The sequence below is a fragment of the Poromitra crassiceps genome (assembly GCF_964638095.1).
Source record: "Poromitra crassiceps genome assembly, chromosome: 1".
Taxonomy (NCBI): domain Eukaryota; kingdom Metazoa; phylum Chordata; class Actinopteri; order Beryciformes; family Melamphaidae; genus Poromitra; species Poromitra crassiceps.
Window position 1 is genome coordinate 53166997 of NC_139623.1, and position 16862 is coordinate 53183858.

A 16862-nucleotide genomic window follows, 5' to 3' on the forward strand; every position below is an offset into this window, starting at 1 on the left:
CAGGCATCCGGGTAGTGTAGCGGTAGATTCCCTGCCTACCAACACAAGGGTCACAGGTTCGCATCCTCAGGTTCGTGTTACTTCCGGCTTGGTCGGGCGTCCACACAGGCACGATTGCCTAGTGTCTGCGGGTGGGAAGACGGATTGAGGGTATTTGTCCTGGTCGCTGCACTAGCGCCTCCTCTGGTCGGCCGGGCCGCCTGTTTGGGGCAGAAGGGAACTGGTGGGAATAGCGTGATCCTCCCAGGTGCTACGTCCTGCCAGTGAAGCTCCCCGCTGTCAGGTGAAAAAAAGCGGCTGGCAACTGTGCATGTCTCGGAGGAAGCATGGTGCTAGTTTACCGCTATTCCCAGATCAGTAGAGGGCGGAGCAGTGACCAGGGCAGCAGGGGGAAATTGGCCAAAGGACAAAATGCGGGGGGGAGTGCGGCCCCAGAGGGAATTAGCAGCTGGGCTACACTGGACTAGTTTTGTGTAAAAACCTGGGCTTTGATGGATCTGAAACTTCTAACAAACTTTAACTTCTATGATTTGTGAATCCCAGAATCTTAATTTATGATTGTTGACAAATGACAACAATGCTGACAGTTAAATAGTTTGTGTGGGTGTCTTGAGCATAACAGTGTGTATGCCTTCTGTACCTTGGAAATCTACTATTTCAACTTTCCAGGTCCACAAGGTAGAAAATGAAGGCTCTTTTCCTAGTTTTTCTATCATTCTGTCTGCTGTGGGTGCTGTGACCTTTGACCTTTGACTTCTTTAATACTGGTTGCCTGTAATGTTGGTGATGTAGAAATGGAAGCTGATGCCACTGAAACTCACTCTGGTTGAGAGCATTGAATAAAATAACTAAAATGTAAATGAAAGATCAGTTGGAATCTGCTCCAGCACCACAGTGCGGTCTGTACCTGGACCAGGATGCGAGGCCGCTGGGGGGAGGGGAACGGGACGTTGTGCATGAAGCTGGAGATGTGTCTGGAGAGAGAGAGAGAGGGGGAGAGAGAGATGGGAATGTGAGACACAGGTAACAATATAATCACTAAATCAATCAATCAGCCAAGCAGCAAACAAATAACCAACAAATTACATTTTCTATTTCAGAGTGTAGAGAAATATTGTATCGCCTGTTTCACTTTATTACAAAATTGAAAGATTGTCCCAAAACCAGAAGAAGAAGAAACTGCGTAGTAGTCCTGAAGGAAAATCTCTCCTTTCCGTGCAGTTTGTTTATCAAGGGTTTTATAAGGTAAGTAACAGCTTAGGGTTTTTATGGCTGTCTTGGAGCCAGTCAAGCTGTTTAAAGGCAGAGTGTATGCAAACTTGACCCACTGGAATTATAAGTGAAATAATCTGTCTGTAAACAATTGTTGGAAAAATGACTTGTCATGATCAAAGTAGATGTCCTTAACAACTTGCCAAACAATAGTTTAACATGAAATCTGTGGAGTGGTCAAAAATGAGTTTTAATAGACTTCAGTGTATGCAAACTTCTGACCTCAACTGTAATATCAGGGAGGGGGGAAAACCCATCATAAAACCAAACCTACCCCAAAACCACCCACATCCCCCCAACCACTCCCCCTAGACACCCCTCGAACCCAGACTCTCTATGATCTTCCTATCCCTAGCTACTGCCCCTTTGCCCTAGCCCCACCTCTTTCCCTCACCATGGTCCTTCCCACCACCCAGAGCCCCCTATCCACTCCCTCCACCCACCCCTCAAACCCTTACTGTCTGCAACCTTCCTATCCCTAGCTATGGCCCCACAGATGGACATACGGCCAGAGTGACCTTGAACGTTGACCTTTGTCCACCAAAAACTAATCAGTTCACCCTTGAGTCCAACTGGATGTTTGAGCCAAATTTTAAGCAATTCCATCAAGGCATTCCTGAGATATGGCATTAATGAGAATGGGATGGATGCATGGACTATCGCCGGGCGGAGGCATAAAAAGAGCCTTCTCAAGCCCCCAAACCCCCACCTCCCCGAAGTTACTGACTTCTCCAGCGGCAGGACATGCGGTCCAGAGACGGAGTATCGGTAGACGAAGGTGAGGAACTTCTGGAAGACGGTGAAGAAGGGCCACTGGGAGAGCACACACACGCTCTTCTTCACCTGCAGGCTGCGCGAGGAGATGGGCCGCCGGTCCACCACGCTGAGCAGACCCAACCGCACGCTCTGCCTCTCTGAGAGACACTCCCGAGGTAGATACTCATAGAACTGGATGGCTGCTCCATACACCTACAGGGAGAGGAGAGATCACTTTGAAATATGAGGACTTCATTACCCAGAGTTCCCGTGTGGTGAGCTCAGTAGAGCGTAGGAGAGGAAACGATCTAAATAGATCTCAAATTCAGCGGAAAAAAGATGGCGTGCTCAGTGGGTTGAGTATTAAGTTTGTATACAAGGTGCTCTTGGTGGGGGGGCAAATGACAAAAAAAGAAATGGCCCGATGCCACTTACTGGTGTTAGCGTGGACTCCCAGCAGGTCCAAAGCACACTTGTGTGTGAGAAACTGTAAATTTAGTGAAGGAAGAAAAGAAAGAAAACGTCGACACGTTTCAGCCTAGTAGCCTTCGTCAGGGCAGAGTGCAGACGTTTCTTGTAAGACCTCAAATTTTGTTCTCATAATAAGAATGCCACAGGAATGAGTCCTAAAACCTGGAAATGCGTTAGCATTCGTTCCCTCGTCACGGAATTACCAAGTTTTTGGGGTTTTTGGTTTATGATTCATGACGCATTTTCTGGAAACGCTTCATAAATCATAATAGCGGTGTTCACTTGTGAAGATGATCTTGCTGAACAAAACCTCTAAGTATCATAAACTGTTGTTATTTCAAGCATCGAAGCCAAAAAAACATTCAAAATTCAAAAATACCATTGACTTTGAGACAAGGGAACCCAGGACGATGCAGGTTGGCCTATAGAGGGAATGCACGTGACGTCACGGACGCGACAGTCAGTGCGGGTACGCCCACTCAGCTGCAGTGAGTGTCAAAACGTCTAAACAAGCCAGGTGGCGCCGCCGGGTCACGGTGTTTAGCGTTCAGCTTCCGCGAGAAAACAACGAAAATGGGAAAGTGCTGTTGTGCCATTGACTGTAAAAATAGATTCAACAAGGCGTCGGAGGTATCTTTTTACAGGCTGCCGAAAGCTAATGAAACGGTCCCGGTCTTCTCTGCAGCTATCCAGGGTTTCAATGAGGGCTCATTCATTCTCTGGCTGTGTTTTACCTGCACAGATATAACGTTACATGAGTGACAGTGTTCACTATGAACAAAGCTAGCGTGTGTTAGTGACAGCGTATGCTATATGTTTCTTAATAAAAGTTGTAATAAAATAAATAAGTACCTCTCCACATACAACCAGAATATCCATTGCTGTCCTCGTTACTTTAATGTCGCCAACAAATCCAGCCTTGAAGTACGACCATGCGTCCAGGCTCTTGTATGCTTTCATGCTTTGGTTTGTGTATTTCCCCGGCGTCGATATTAAGTACATATAAAAGGCAGGAAACCCTATTCCTGGCCACATGTCTACATCCATGGACCACTGGTTCTTTGGCAAGCTGTAAGGGTCACATTCGAGTCCAACTGCCTTTAATTTAAGCAGATAATTGTTTATATTAGCCGTGGTTTCGCTACTACCCCTGGCGGAAGCCACGTTTGTTTTGGAAATTTGACACTCAGTGCTGCTCAGTCCGGCTAAGGGGGCGTGTTCGGGAGGGGGCGTGGCGTCGGTGAATTCCCTCTATACAAATAAATCCTCCCTGAGGTACTCTATTCGTCTGAGACTTCCGCTCAGGCTCCTGCCATAAGCTTTAAGTAGCTTCTTTGGAGACCTGGCACTCCACACATTTGTATCTTGATGTTTATCTACATGTCAATTGTTTGTGTGTGTGGGGGGCGAAATAAATCTGAATCTGAATCTGAATCTGAGAGAGAGAGAGAGATAGAGTGAGTGAGTGAGTGAGTGAGTGAGTGAGTGAGTGAGTGTGTTTACCTTGTCCCCACAGGCGGAGGTGAGGACGAAGGTGGAGTAGACAGGCAGGGGGTACTTCGCTGTGATTGGCCAGCTCTCCACCGTCACGCCCATGGGCAGACAGAACACAGGCACTGAGACAGGCAGGGGGAAGGCTGACAGGTCCTCAGGAGGGTACCGGGACAGCAGCTCTGACACACACACACACACACACACACACACACACACACACACACACACACACACACACACACACACACACACACACACACACACACACACACACACACACACACACGATTAAGTTAATTACTTACATACAAGATTACTAAAATGACGTATTAATTACTTATTTACCTGCAGACATCATAAATATCAATAACATTTATATAATATTATAATACTATGCAATGCAATACAATGCAATACAATATATAATAATATAGTTAAGACCTAATCAGACCTGAAACACACACAGCAATAGATTTAGTCTGTTTACATCCCACTACACACAGAGAGAGACACACACAAACACATGTATTGGTGCTTGGCTTCACAGCGAACACATAGGCTACCGTCAGCGCGGATCTGAGGAGGGAGGGAGCGCGCGAACAAACAGATGTTCATCACCCCAAACAACTCTCCTCTCTAAGTTTGCATCTCCTTCTCCTCTCTTTCCCCTCTCCTCTCCTCCTCGCATTTCCTCAACAAAAAAATAAAACAACACCTGTGGCTAGCAGCGGCGGCCATTTTTTGGGGGCAGCGCAGCGTTGCTCTAAGATGTATACTGTATAGGGGAAACACTGCAATAGACGCATAATGAGACTGCAACAAATATTTAGGGGGGACGACATAAAAATTGGTCCTGATTTTAACTGTCCTGCATTTATTATAGTTTTACTTCGTTTCAAACTTTGGATTCTCACACTATGCCAAGTTGCACTACGCACCGATCCAACTGGAAAACGTCCATTTCTCAAGAAATTGACCATTATAAAACCACCCATTGGCGTTGGCTATGACGCGACCACCCTCTCCGCCCCCGTGGCTGAAGCCACGTCCGCGCCAATAGCCAACCCGCGCCACTCTCTGCTTTTCCAGCGATCCCTGAAGACTGTCCTTCTCTAAGACCATTGATAGCATAGTTAGCTCTTAGCTAGTTGCTACTCCCGTCTCAGCTGTTCCACAAACCAGCATGAGAAGAGGGGACAACAGCGGTGGGACCTTCTTCCCAGACCCAGTCCGGTTCGCTACGGAACGGCGGTGTCCAGCAGCGAAAGCTAAGAGTATTTTTCCTCATGGTTTTCTGGTAGCCTTAGCAGTCTGTGAGCTGGTCGGCTGCGCGGCGCGACTAGCTGGGTTTGTTACATTAGCTCGAGCTAGCTTGTTTCGGCCTTCCCGGCTGGGAAGTGTCACTGCTACACTATTAGCTGCTAGATTCTACAAAGTTCGCCTGTTAGTCTAGCCTCCCCGGGATAGGGTGACTCTATCCCGGCATAGGGTGACTCTACATAAATTATGTAGAGTATTGCAATATATCGCAATATGTATTGTATCGCAATATATCGTGATACAATCGTATTGTGACCTATGTATCGTGGAACGTATCATATCATGAGGTCCTTGCCAATACCCAGCCCTAATTGTTGCTGCTGTGATTGTGTTTGCTATGATTTTGCTCCTATTTAAAACTGCACCTTGTCTGTAACAGAGCCCACAGCATAAGAATTTCACACGTGCGTACTTGTACTACGGAGTGACAATAAAAATCTTGAATCTTGACTTGGTTGCCCTGTCGGTCCAACAGCCTTGCATGGTGTTCGCCGATGACGGGCGGAGAGTTAGACTTCGGTCTAACCCCGCGTACGAGCCAAAGAACATCGATGCCAGCTTCAGGTCTATGGTGATAGACCTGGCAGCTTTTTTCCCCCCTCCGTTCAGCTCGGAGGAGGAGCGGCGTTTAAACGTGCTGTGCCCGGTGCGGGCAGTCCTGGCCTATGTAGGCAGGATGTGCACGTTGCACACCTGTAACCAATTATTGGTGTGCTTTGGGCCGCAGGCCCTGGGTGGGCCACTGTCCAAGGAGCGCTTGTCGTGCTGGATAGTGGAGGACATTGCTTTGGCCTACTCTGCCTCGGGGAAGGTTCCCCCAGAGGGTATTAAGGCCCACTCTACGTGAGGGGTCGCGACTTCGTGGGCACTGTTGCGAGGTGTGTCAGTGGAAGACATGTGCGCAGCTGCGTCATGGTCTACCCACCACACCTTTGTCAAGTTCTATAGCCTTGATGTGGCCAGCGCGCCCTTAGCGCACGCTCTGTTGTCAGCCGCTAGGCGGTAGTGCCTTAGTCATGCTGTCGGGTTGCCATGTGCAAGAGCCATGTGCCCCGTGCACAACGTGCGACCCTGAGACCTAAGGCTAGCAGCCCTAGCCTTAGGTCTCAGGGTCGCACGTTGTGCTTCCTTGCAGCAAGGTTGGTTGTACTGTATATCGGCATAGTGTGACAATCCAAAGTTCGAAACAAAGTAAAACTAAGGGGTTGTCCTACAACCCAGGTTTTACGAGTGAGAACGAGGATTCTCACACACCCAGCCTCGTTGCTTTCGTTCGGGACAGCAGGATCACTGGACTCTATTGGCGTGGACGTGGCTTCAGCCACGGGGGCGGAGCGGGTGGCGCGTCATAGCCACCGGCAAGATGCCTTCAGGCGTAATGGGTGGTTTTATATAGTGCTGCACGATTTGGGGGAAAGGTGCGATTCGCGATTATGGTGGACAATATTGCGATTGTGATTGCGATATAATAAACAAGAGGTATCTAGGGATGTGCCGGCATGAGTTTTTGACGGTATGATAACCTTGGACAAAAATACCACGGTTTCACGTATCACAGACTAAAATACATTACACAAAATATATTAAAACTAAATAAATAAAACAATTTGAAATAAAATTATCTTTACAAAAAAATAAAACATTTTGAGAATGAATGATGCCTTTATTGCAGACTCGTGGTCCATAGAAAAACAAACATACAACAATAAACATAAATAAAAACCAGTCCAAATGAACATGTTAGACAGGGCATTTGTGACATTTATAAATACAGGCTTTTAAGCCAATGTCTCCTAAGGCTAGAGGAGTATCTAGTGCAGCTCTTCACAGGGTTACTTATACTGACAATGATGCTATTCACAGACTCATCTAAGCGACACATGAATCTATGCATTAAGTTCCGAAGGACGGCCTGAAGAGTATTGACTCTTACAGCCACAAACATTTCACTCGCACTGCACCATCTAGGCCTTTTGAGTAAAATTCTCATGGCATCATTATAGGCTACTTGCAGTTTCTGAAAACTTGCCTTTTTGTAGCTTGACCACATTTGCCTGTCCCAAACATGTAAAAAAGAAACACCAGAAAAATAGAAACTGCACTGTGTTAGAGCACATAGAAGATGGCTCAGACTGGCAAAGTTAGTTACATGTCTGTCGAGTAATACAATGATACACCCTGTTTATTTATTTTGTAGCGACAGATGGCCTTAAACGCCACACTCACGTGACGCTTCTTGAGAGAGTGGAGAGGTAACGTGCATCTTTCTGCAGACTTTATCGAGGGACCGTGAAGGCGTCATGTGACAGGCTAACGCTAGTTGAAGCCTGGAAGTGCTGGTGCTGGCAGCTGCGACAGTGTTTTGCTATCAACCTTGTTAATCTCGCTATATTCTTCATCACAGCGGGTCATTACCCACTGTGCACTTAATCGTGCACTAGTTCTGCATAAGCACCTGCAGCTCTCTCCTTATTTTACTGACGTTCTGACTAATGGCTGTTTACATGCGTTTCTGAACGGCTAGCTAGTTATTAGCATAGCTTGCTGTTAGCGATCATGGATGTTCTCTCTCTCCCTCTCGGTAAGATGTAACTTTGCTGCGCATAACATTACTTATTTGCGGGAGTGCATGGGAAAAGTCTCCCGCTAGTGTTGATGCCCAGTGTGATGGCAGAGAAACGTGTGTTTGCTGCGTCGCGTGTAACGTTAGAGGACACACACACACTCAAAAAGTGAAAACGTGAAAAAATAATAATAATCGCACACTTTTGCGGTTATGTAATCGCACGTGCTGACATCGCGATTGCGATTGCGATTAGATTAATCGTGCAGCACTAGTTTTATAATGGTCAATTTATTTTCCAGTTGGATCGCTGTGTAGTGCAGCTTGGCATAGTGTGAGAATCCTCGTTCTCACTCGTAAAACCTGGGTTGTAGGACGCCTTAGTTTTCTTAATTTCTTTTTACATTTTGAAAAACAATACTTCAGATTTATTGTGCGATCATATTCAATTGATTGAAAAAGTACAGAGCTTTGAGCACCAGTCAAAAAAGTGTGTTCTTGATTCATCGAAAATTCAATTCAAGATTCTGCTGACTCTTCAAAGCTGAAAATAATCTAAGGACCCGATCACAATGGGTGATGAATGATTAGAAACAGAAACAGCAGAGCACCCTCACCAGCCAATTAGAGCGGAGCGTTGAGGAGCAGGAAGTGTGTGTTCAGTACTCACCGGCCTCGAACACCAGGGCGTTGGCTTTGGCCACGGCTCGCTTATAGCAGAGGAACATAGCTGGACCCCACTGACACACACAATACACACCCGCGCACACACACACACACACACACACACACACACACACACACACACACAATAACACATGCAGATAAAGTAGATGTACTGAATTTGACTGTTTTCATACCCAACAAATCTACCTCATACAGTGTATCAGTCTAACCCTAATAGTCACTGCTGTCGGTTGGAAACCTTGTTACTACTGACGACGCCCTCTCCCACCACCCAGATACAACTAGCCACTCCCCCTACCACCCCGTCAAACACAGACTCTCTATGAACTTCCCTAGTCCCGCCCCCGCCCCCTCCCTTGACCCGACCTGGATAGGATCCGCTCCAAAATTGAACGGGATCTTCCTTTTTCCATAATCCTGCTAACATACTAACGGACAAACGGATAAACTGAAAACAGAACCTCTTTGGCAGAGGTAAACATTGCTTAACATAATTAGAGACTGACCGATAAGGATTTTTGTAACCGATACTGATTACCGAATTTAGAAAGGGGGGAAATCACTGATAACCAATATGGCAGCCGATATAGTGAATTTTTTAGCTGGAATGTGGATTGTGCACAGATTTTGCACCGATATGACTATGCAAAGGTACAGTAACAGTACAGAAGGCTGCTTACTAAAACAAATGACTATTAAAGAACATTTAACATTACTAAACATTGTCAATGGATTATAGAAATGAACACTGAGAAAATAAACAATAAATTAAAAAAAAATGCTAAATAAACATCAGGCAGGCAGTCAGACTGACAGACAAGCAGAGAGACAGACAGAATAAAATATAATAATATATAATATAATCATGTCTGCTTCTCTGGCAAAGAAAATTACTCCTTGCTGGACATCAGCATTTATTGTGACATTCTAGTTATTAAAAGCCATTTGTCTTTAATTAGGCTACTTTTCATATACTTTCCACATGTTACACGTTAACAAATAACTGACAGTTTGATTCTAACAGACTATTCTGTAATGTGTCTGTAGCCTATGTCTCAACCTATGTAGTCTGTGAGGCTCTGTGTACCTCGGGAGTTGCCGTATCATATGTTATGATTTTCGTCTTCCAGTGTTTTTACGTTGCATCGTGCTGAGAATATTGCAGGAGGAAGGGCTACAGGCTGTATAATCTGATTCTCATCTCTTTTTGTTTTATTATCAAGTTACAAATTAATAGGCGAACCCAAAGACGTTACAGTATCATGATGGAGTGAAAGAAAACATTCGGCAGCTGAAGCACATGCCTTACACTGCCGTGGACGAGATATCTCGTCAAGCAGAAACCAACGGTTGACTGCCGTGGACGAGATATCTCGTCAACGGCAGTTTTTGACGGTGGGACGTGGATCTAACCCTTTTACATCTCCTATAAAAATATTGGAGGTATTGAATGTGTATAATCTATTTTACCGACCCACTGTGGCGACAGTGCTCTCCAGACGAGAGAAAGCCAAGAAAAAACAGCCGCTTGAGGAAGCCATTCTCATGAAAATGGATTGGCGAAAACGCTTTCGCTTTCGCGCTCGGAGCTGGCGGTGGGGGATTGCAAATTTGCATAATAGATTATGGGTGCAACACACTTTGAAACACCAGCAGAAAGAATCGCACGCAGCTTCATCAAAGCTCACAACCGAAAACCCAGAAACAAACGAGCCCGATTTTACAGTCTAATCCAGACTGCGCCAGCAGCAGCAGCACAGACAGGCAGGCAGCAGAAACTCGCCTGTGAGACAAACACTGCAAAGCCACCAGAGACACACCTACGGAGGGAGGAGTTTGAAGTTTGAAGGAGAGGGGGGTGGGGGTGCTTATGGAGGAACTATATGTTCAGAACGATATTGTTTAGATGTATGATGGCTCACTGATGCCAAAAATAAATCGTTAAAGTGACTGTTCTGCCTGTTCTACCGAATCACGCACGCACGCACGCACACACACACACACACACACACACACACACACACACACACACACACACACACAATACAGTATACACACGTGCCCAAGGGCACCCATAATCACAGGCACGTGAGGTGGTTCTAAAAATCCATTTATCTCAAAACTCAAAAAATCTCTGAAACCATGCTGTATTCAACTGCTAATGCATACATAACTACTAACTCTACAAATTAACTCTTTTAGACAGAGAAAGCACACATTCTATTAGTTCTTTTGAGATATTTTGTGTCCACAAAATCCTAGCAGAAAATAATCCTCGGCTCTTGAAAGATGAGCCAGAATCCTCAAAAAAACGGTTGGCAGAAGCTACCTACAGCAAAAAAAAAACGGTTGGCAGTGAATGTGTTAATATGGACATCATGAAGGGGCTTTCCCCAGGGACCCGAACGGGGTCGGAAACTATTTGAACATGGTTACTGGATTCAGTCGGACATATTGTAGTTTGGAATCAGCTTCGTGGACGTATGCAGGCGGACACATCACTGGACATATCACTTGTTAAAGACTAGATGCATCTGTAAACGGACTTATTTACATCTGAGGATGCGTCGCTGCACGTAAAGATGTCTGCTTTCATCCTACCTCGATCTGTAACGCCCAGGCCACGGTGTGGCCTGCTATGTATGTGTGATTTATGAGGAGCTAAAACTCAGTAGACGATCAGTCTGGGAATAGAGAAAGGAGTTATGTTGTGTTTTTCCCTTGTGTTTTAGTCTGTCTTCTCCCCACTTGTTGACCATGTTACCTTGTTAGTCTGCCTTAATTCCTCCCACGTGTTGCCTATGTGTCTCGTTAGTCTGCCCCATTACCTGAGTTCTCCCCACCAATCAGCTCTCCCGGTTTGCCCCGTGTTCCCACCTCCCCAGCTGTTCCTGATGATTCCCTTGTGTATATATTGTCTCAGTCTGTGTGTTGTCCCTGTCGAATCATTGTCTATCTGTCCCCTGGTTGGTATGTATCGTTTTCCTTGTGCTCTAAGTTATTCTAGCAATTGGTCCTGAGTTTAGCCTAGCCTCTGGCTAGTAGGTTTTGTTGTTTTGTTTTTTGAAAGATTCAGTAAAGACTGTTTTTCTCCAAGAAACCTTGCCTGCCTGGCCTGCATTGCCTTGCCTGCTGCCTCTCTCTCCTCTGCATTTGGGTCCACACACTACACCATCTAACCATACCATGACACGATCAGTGCTGTCGTACTTCTCAAAGTAACGTTACAAGGTGAGCGCTGGTTTTTGATTATTTTTGACCATGTGTAAACTGAATGACAAACTATAGCTGGCTATAACTTAGCCTCAACGCGAGACTCATCAGTCATTCTTCCTTGCGGCCCCTATATCCACTGCAACATTGGCTGAATGGCTGCACGCGATATACACGTATCAATCACAATAAAACTGTACCCACCTCAGAGAAGGAATAATGACTGATGAGTCTGGCATTGAGGCTAGCTATAACTAGAGCTGTGCTGCAGTGCTGATAGTATTGTAAACAATGCAAGATGCCGCTCTGCTCGATCCAAGCACATTTTCTGCATTATTATTCAGTAATAACTAGGGGTGTCACGATACCCTCAGTTCACGATACGATACGATACACGATATTGGGTTCACGATAACGATAACGATACGATTTTTATTAATTTTTTACAAAACTTGAATAATGAAAATATGACTGGAAAAATAGTCTTATTTGAAATACACAAAATGCAAAACAAATGCTGTTGTTGGAAATTGTTATAATAACTAGAAAACGACATGGAAGATAATTGGCTCATCTTGCAATATAATGTGTCACACTGTCACAAACTAAACGTTTGTTGCATGGTAGGCCTAAAATAAAAAATACATTCTATATCTTAAATAACTTATGCAGGCAATGAGCTGTGTATTGTGTAGGCTAGTACTATCTTCATATTTAATTGTCATCCTCTTAAGAGGATGATTCCTCTTCAATGAATTCTCTGATGTATGTTGAGCGTTGCGCAGCGTTAATTGACGATTGAAACGTATCAAGTTAACGTTACTCGTACAATTAGACATGGTAATCGTAACGTACAATTAGAAATTGTTTCGGGAGAACAGAGCTGCATGCCTAATGACAGATAGCCTATTATGCGCACATTAGACGCATTTAGAGCGAGATTAATTTGTAGGCTATTAGGGGTGGGGGGGAAAATCGACACTTAAGTATCGCGATTTTTAATGTCACGATTTTTTTAATCAATCTTTTATTCCAGAATCGATAATCGGGTCATTTTTTTCTGGTTATGTATGAAATGTTACCACTTTCATCCAGCACATTAGAGCGCTTCCCTCTGCTCCGTGGCTCATACAGCCAATCATGATATGTAGATAATCATATCCCTCGACAATGGTGGCATTGCTAGTGACGCGATGGTTTGATCCAGAGCCAAGAGTCCTGACATCTCCTGGATAAGCAGCACTGTCGAGTTGCCGCAAAATTAGGGATGCACGATATATCGGCAATCATATCGGTATCGGCCAGTATCGGCCGATTTTTTAACATATCGGTCATATCGGTATCGGTCAGATGTTGCAATGTTAATATCGGTTATCATTATCAGCCAAATTCTTCACATTGATATGAAATAATGCAGTAAATCTATGATTTATGGGCTTTTCCAAAGGCTTTGCAAATAAAGAAATGCATAACTTTTTCAAATTCAGTGTTAACATGTGTTTTTCAGTATGTACAAAATGTGATGATCATAAAAATGTGGTTTTATACAGATCATATCGACATCGGTAAATATCGGTTATCGGCCATAACAGCAATGTTAATATCGGTTATCGGCATCGGCCAAAATTTTCATATCGGTGCATCCCTACGCAAAATAGACAGTTTGTGTTGTACTCTGAAAGGGTTTTCCCCCCCTTGAATCAAATTGTACATTATCAGCTTTATTTTAGCATGCAAAAGTAGCGCGAGACCCATTCCTGGCTAATGAGTCTCGCATTTTGGTCCTCCGCTAACGCCACTCGTTTGATCTCACCCGGCGTTACAAAGAATTCGATGTGCGTGAGGTGAGTTTCAATTCGTGTTAACGTAACGTGTTAACATGTGTTCTATTTATGAGCGCCCGGGAAATTAACGTTAATGTTAAGACACCAATTTCACAAATACGGACGTCTGCAACGTTCCTTTACGGAATGCGGGGCACCCACAGCTCAATTCACTTCTGTGAGCAGAGACAAAGTTGAACTGTTGGAAAGGTTTTACTTGTACTTTGGGACAGGAATAACTCATTGGGCCTGTCTGATTCTCAAGTGAACGATCTTTATAGGTAGCATTTCTAGGTAATAAGTTGTAATTAGGCTGTCTGAAACCAGTTTGATACATAAGTTCACTGAATTTGCAACCTTTCTAGGTACCTAGTTATGGATAATTTTTGAGGAACCATACCATGCACACTTTGGTCGACGAAGAAGAATGAAGCGAGCCCGAGCAAGCCCCTAATGGCGACGCCCACAAAGCCAACCGCATCAGAAAAAAGTGAAACAACGTTGGCTAAATAACAAACATCTGTCACTTTCTTTTAATTTTTATTCTAGAATAGTCAATAACGTCAACCTTTACTTAATTTCAGTGCAGTCAGATGTTTGTACAGTGTCAGGAAAGTCACTTTTGAACATTAGTAGGAAGCATCTTACCTGACTCTGTTCTGGACAGCAGCCGGCTAGTTAGGTTGCTAGCTAACGTTAACGTCACTTTAGAATACCCGCTCCGCGTGCCCCAAAGCAGGACTTACACTGTACAGCCAGGAGGATAGCAGCATGGCAGACCTTCAAGTGTAAGTGGAGTTCGTTTTAACTGTGCTTTATTAAATGACAAGCTGTCATTGCTTAACTAACGTTAACAATTTGTTTGTCAAATGCAACGTTCCAAGTTAGCTTGGTTTCACGCTTTTAATTTGAAGGCCGAAACAGGAAATGGTTTGAGTAGATTGAATTGACACTGGTCTGTCAATTCTATCATTTCACACGTACCATTTCCCTTTTTCGCCTTCAAATTAAAAGTGTAAAAACAATGAAACGTTCGCCTGTGAAGCCTCGACCTATTTGGATTATAATAACGTTAGAGAAAACAGCCATCAGCCATGCAGTTTTATACTAATTTATTGCCAAATGCTTTGGGAAACAACTTCATCAAGCTTGGTCAGAAAAGGTCCGTCTATTCACTGGAAACAGCACCAGTGCGACCTGTCGCGTGCGATGCTACCTTCAAGAATGAGGACGTCTGAAACAAGTTATTTTTTAATCACCTATATTAAAGTGAGATACCTAATTAAACAATAATCTAGTTAGGTAGCTAGGTGATAGGAAGCTCACTTGAGTTACAGACAGACCCATTGTGTCATCTATTGAGCACACAGCTTATGACTTTATGTCTTCTGCTTGGGCGGAGTCTTGATGGGTATATAAAACTGTTATGGAGAAATGTAGCCTACCGCATTTTCAGCAAGGCAAAGCTTTTTCTCACCCAACCAACAGCACGCGGTCCCCAGCGCGGTCGCCCTCCAGCCCTCATAAGCCTATGACATATTTGTAGTTAACACATTGAGTGCCAGCCGTTTTTTCAATCCTGTAGGTAAGTTGTGCCAGGTTTTTTTTTGAGGATTCTGGCTCATTTTACAAGAGCCGAGGATTATTTTCTGTTAAGACTTCGTGAACACCAATCATCTAAAAATAACTAATAGAATGTGTGCTTTCTCTGTCTAAAAGAGTTAGTTTGCAGAGTTAGTAGTTATGTAGATATTAGCCGTTGAGTACAGCATGGTTTTAGCGTCTGAGACAGCAAGCTGAGATAATCGCAGTTTTGTGAAATTCAATCAAACAGCAGAACAGTCACCTGCCTGTGATTGTGGGTGCCCTTGGGCGAGTCTGTATACTGTATTGTGTGTGTGTGTGTGTGTGTGTGTGTGTGTGTGTGTGTGTGTGTGTGTGTTCGCGCGTTGCTCCGCGGCTCTGGGGGGAGGGGATCTCTGTCCGTTCTTTGCCCCCGCGGCGTGTCTGTCTCCCGCTCTGTGTTCTCTCTCTCTCTCTCTCTCTCTCTCTCTCTCTCTCTCTCTCTCTCTCTCTCTCTCTCTCTCTCTCTCTCTCTCTCTCTCTCTCCTCTCTCTCTCTAGTCCGAGAGAGAGAGAGTGTGTGTGTGTCTCCAAACTCCTCCCTCCGTCTGTGCTGCGGAGTGCTCTGCTGCTGGGAGTTTGAGCAGCCTCTCTCCCTGGCAGCGAGTGTGGATAGGTCTCACTGTCTCTTGGGTTTGAGAGCCCCGATGAAGCCCCGTGCGACTCTAGGCTTTATGCTGCTCACCTAGTCCATTTCTGGAACCCCCCACCGCAGCAGCGCGAAAGCGTCCCCGCCTACAGTATGAGAATGAGGCTCGTTCGTTTCTGACTGTAAAATCGCCAAGCCATTTCCGCGGGAGGTGGCTGCTTTTGGTTGACTTTATCTCTGTCGGGAGAGGACCGTCGCCACCTAGCTGGTCGGTAAAATAGATTATACACATTCAATACTTCCAATATCTCCATAGGAGACGCGGGGGGCATTGATCCACGTAGCACCGTCAAAAAAACGCCCAGCTATTTCCTTGAAAATTAGAATGCTTTCTCCAGCACGGAAAGCCACAGCCACGGGTCCCGTGGCTGTGGCTTTCTCTCTGTCTCTGTCTGGAGAGAACTGTCGCCACTTAGTGGTCGGTAAAATAGATTATACACATTCTCTTCCTCCAATAGTGATATAGAAGACGTAAAAGGAGTTGATTGATGTCCCACCGTAAAAAAAAAAAAATGTTTATGTAAGACGAGATAGCTCGTCTATGGCACTCAACCGTTGGATTATGTAAGACGAGATATCTCGGCTATGGCACTCAACGTGTTAAGCAAGTCAAAGCAAAACCCAGGCTTTTCCACACCTCTGATTCACCTAACGTAAACCCTACAACCCTGAAATACACGTTACCAAACATTTTTTTTACAATGCTGGCAAAGCTAGGCTGTCAACAAAGTAAAACGTCACCATGTCTGTAAATTACTGCTTGCAGTTGCACTCAGAGCATGTATGTGTGTGTGTGACAAATTAGACCTACCTGTGTGCCTTGAAAATAAGGTGGTTCAAAATAAAGTGGCTAAATGCAACCTTTTTCTTCTCATGTTTTTTATTAATAAAAACAGGTAATTAAAATTATCAATAATTATCGATATAGACTGATATGAAAGATGTTATATCAATATACTTTTTAACTATATTGCCCAGCCCTACTCATGATA

The 16862-nt window shown here is 44.6% G+C and overlaps 1 protein-coding gene across 1 annotated transcript in view; it reads right to left on the reverse strand.

The window, feature by feature from the left end:
- dennd4b (DENN/MADD domain containing 4B) overlaps nt 1-16862 on the reverse strand; it is a 214681-nt gene that overhangs the window by 77400 nt on the left and 120419 nt on the right. The window contains exons 4-7 of the mRNA XM_083645668.1: nt 8547-8616; nt 4003-4172; nt 2000-2241; nt 908-974 (exon numbers count right to left, since the gene is read on the reverse strand). Of these exons, the coding sequence (XP_083501794.1) occupies nt 908-974; nt 2000-2241; nt 4003-4172; nt 8547-8616 (549 nt within the window). The remainder of the gene's footprint in view (nt 1-907; nt 975-1999; nt 2242-4002; nt 4173-8546; nt 8617-16862) is intronic.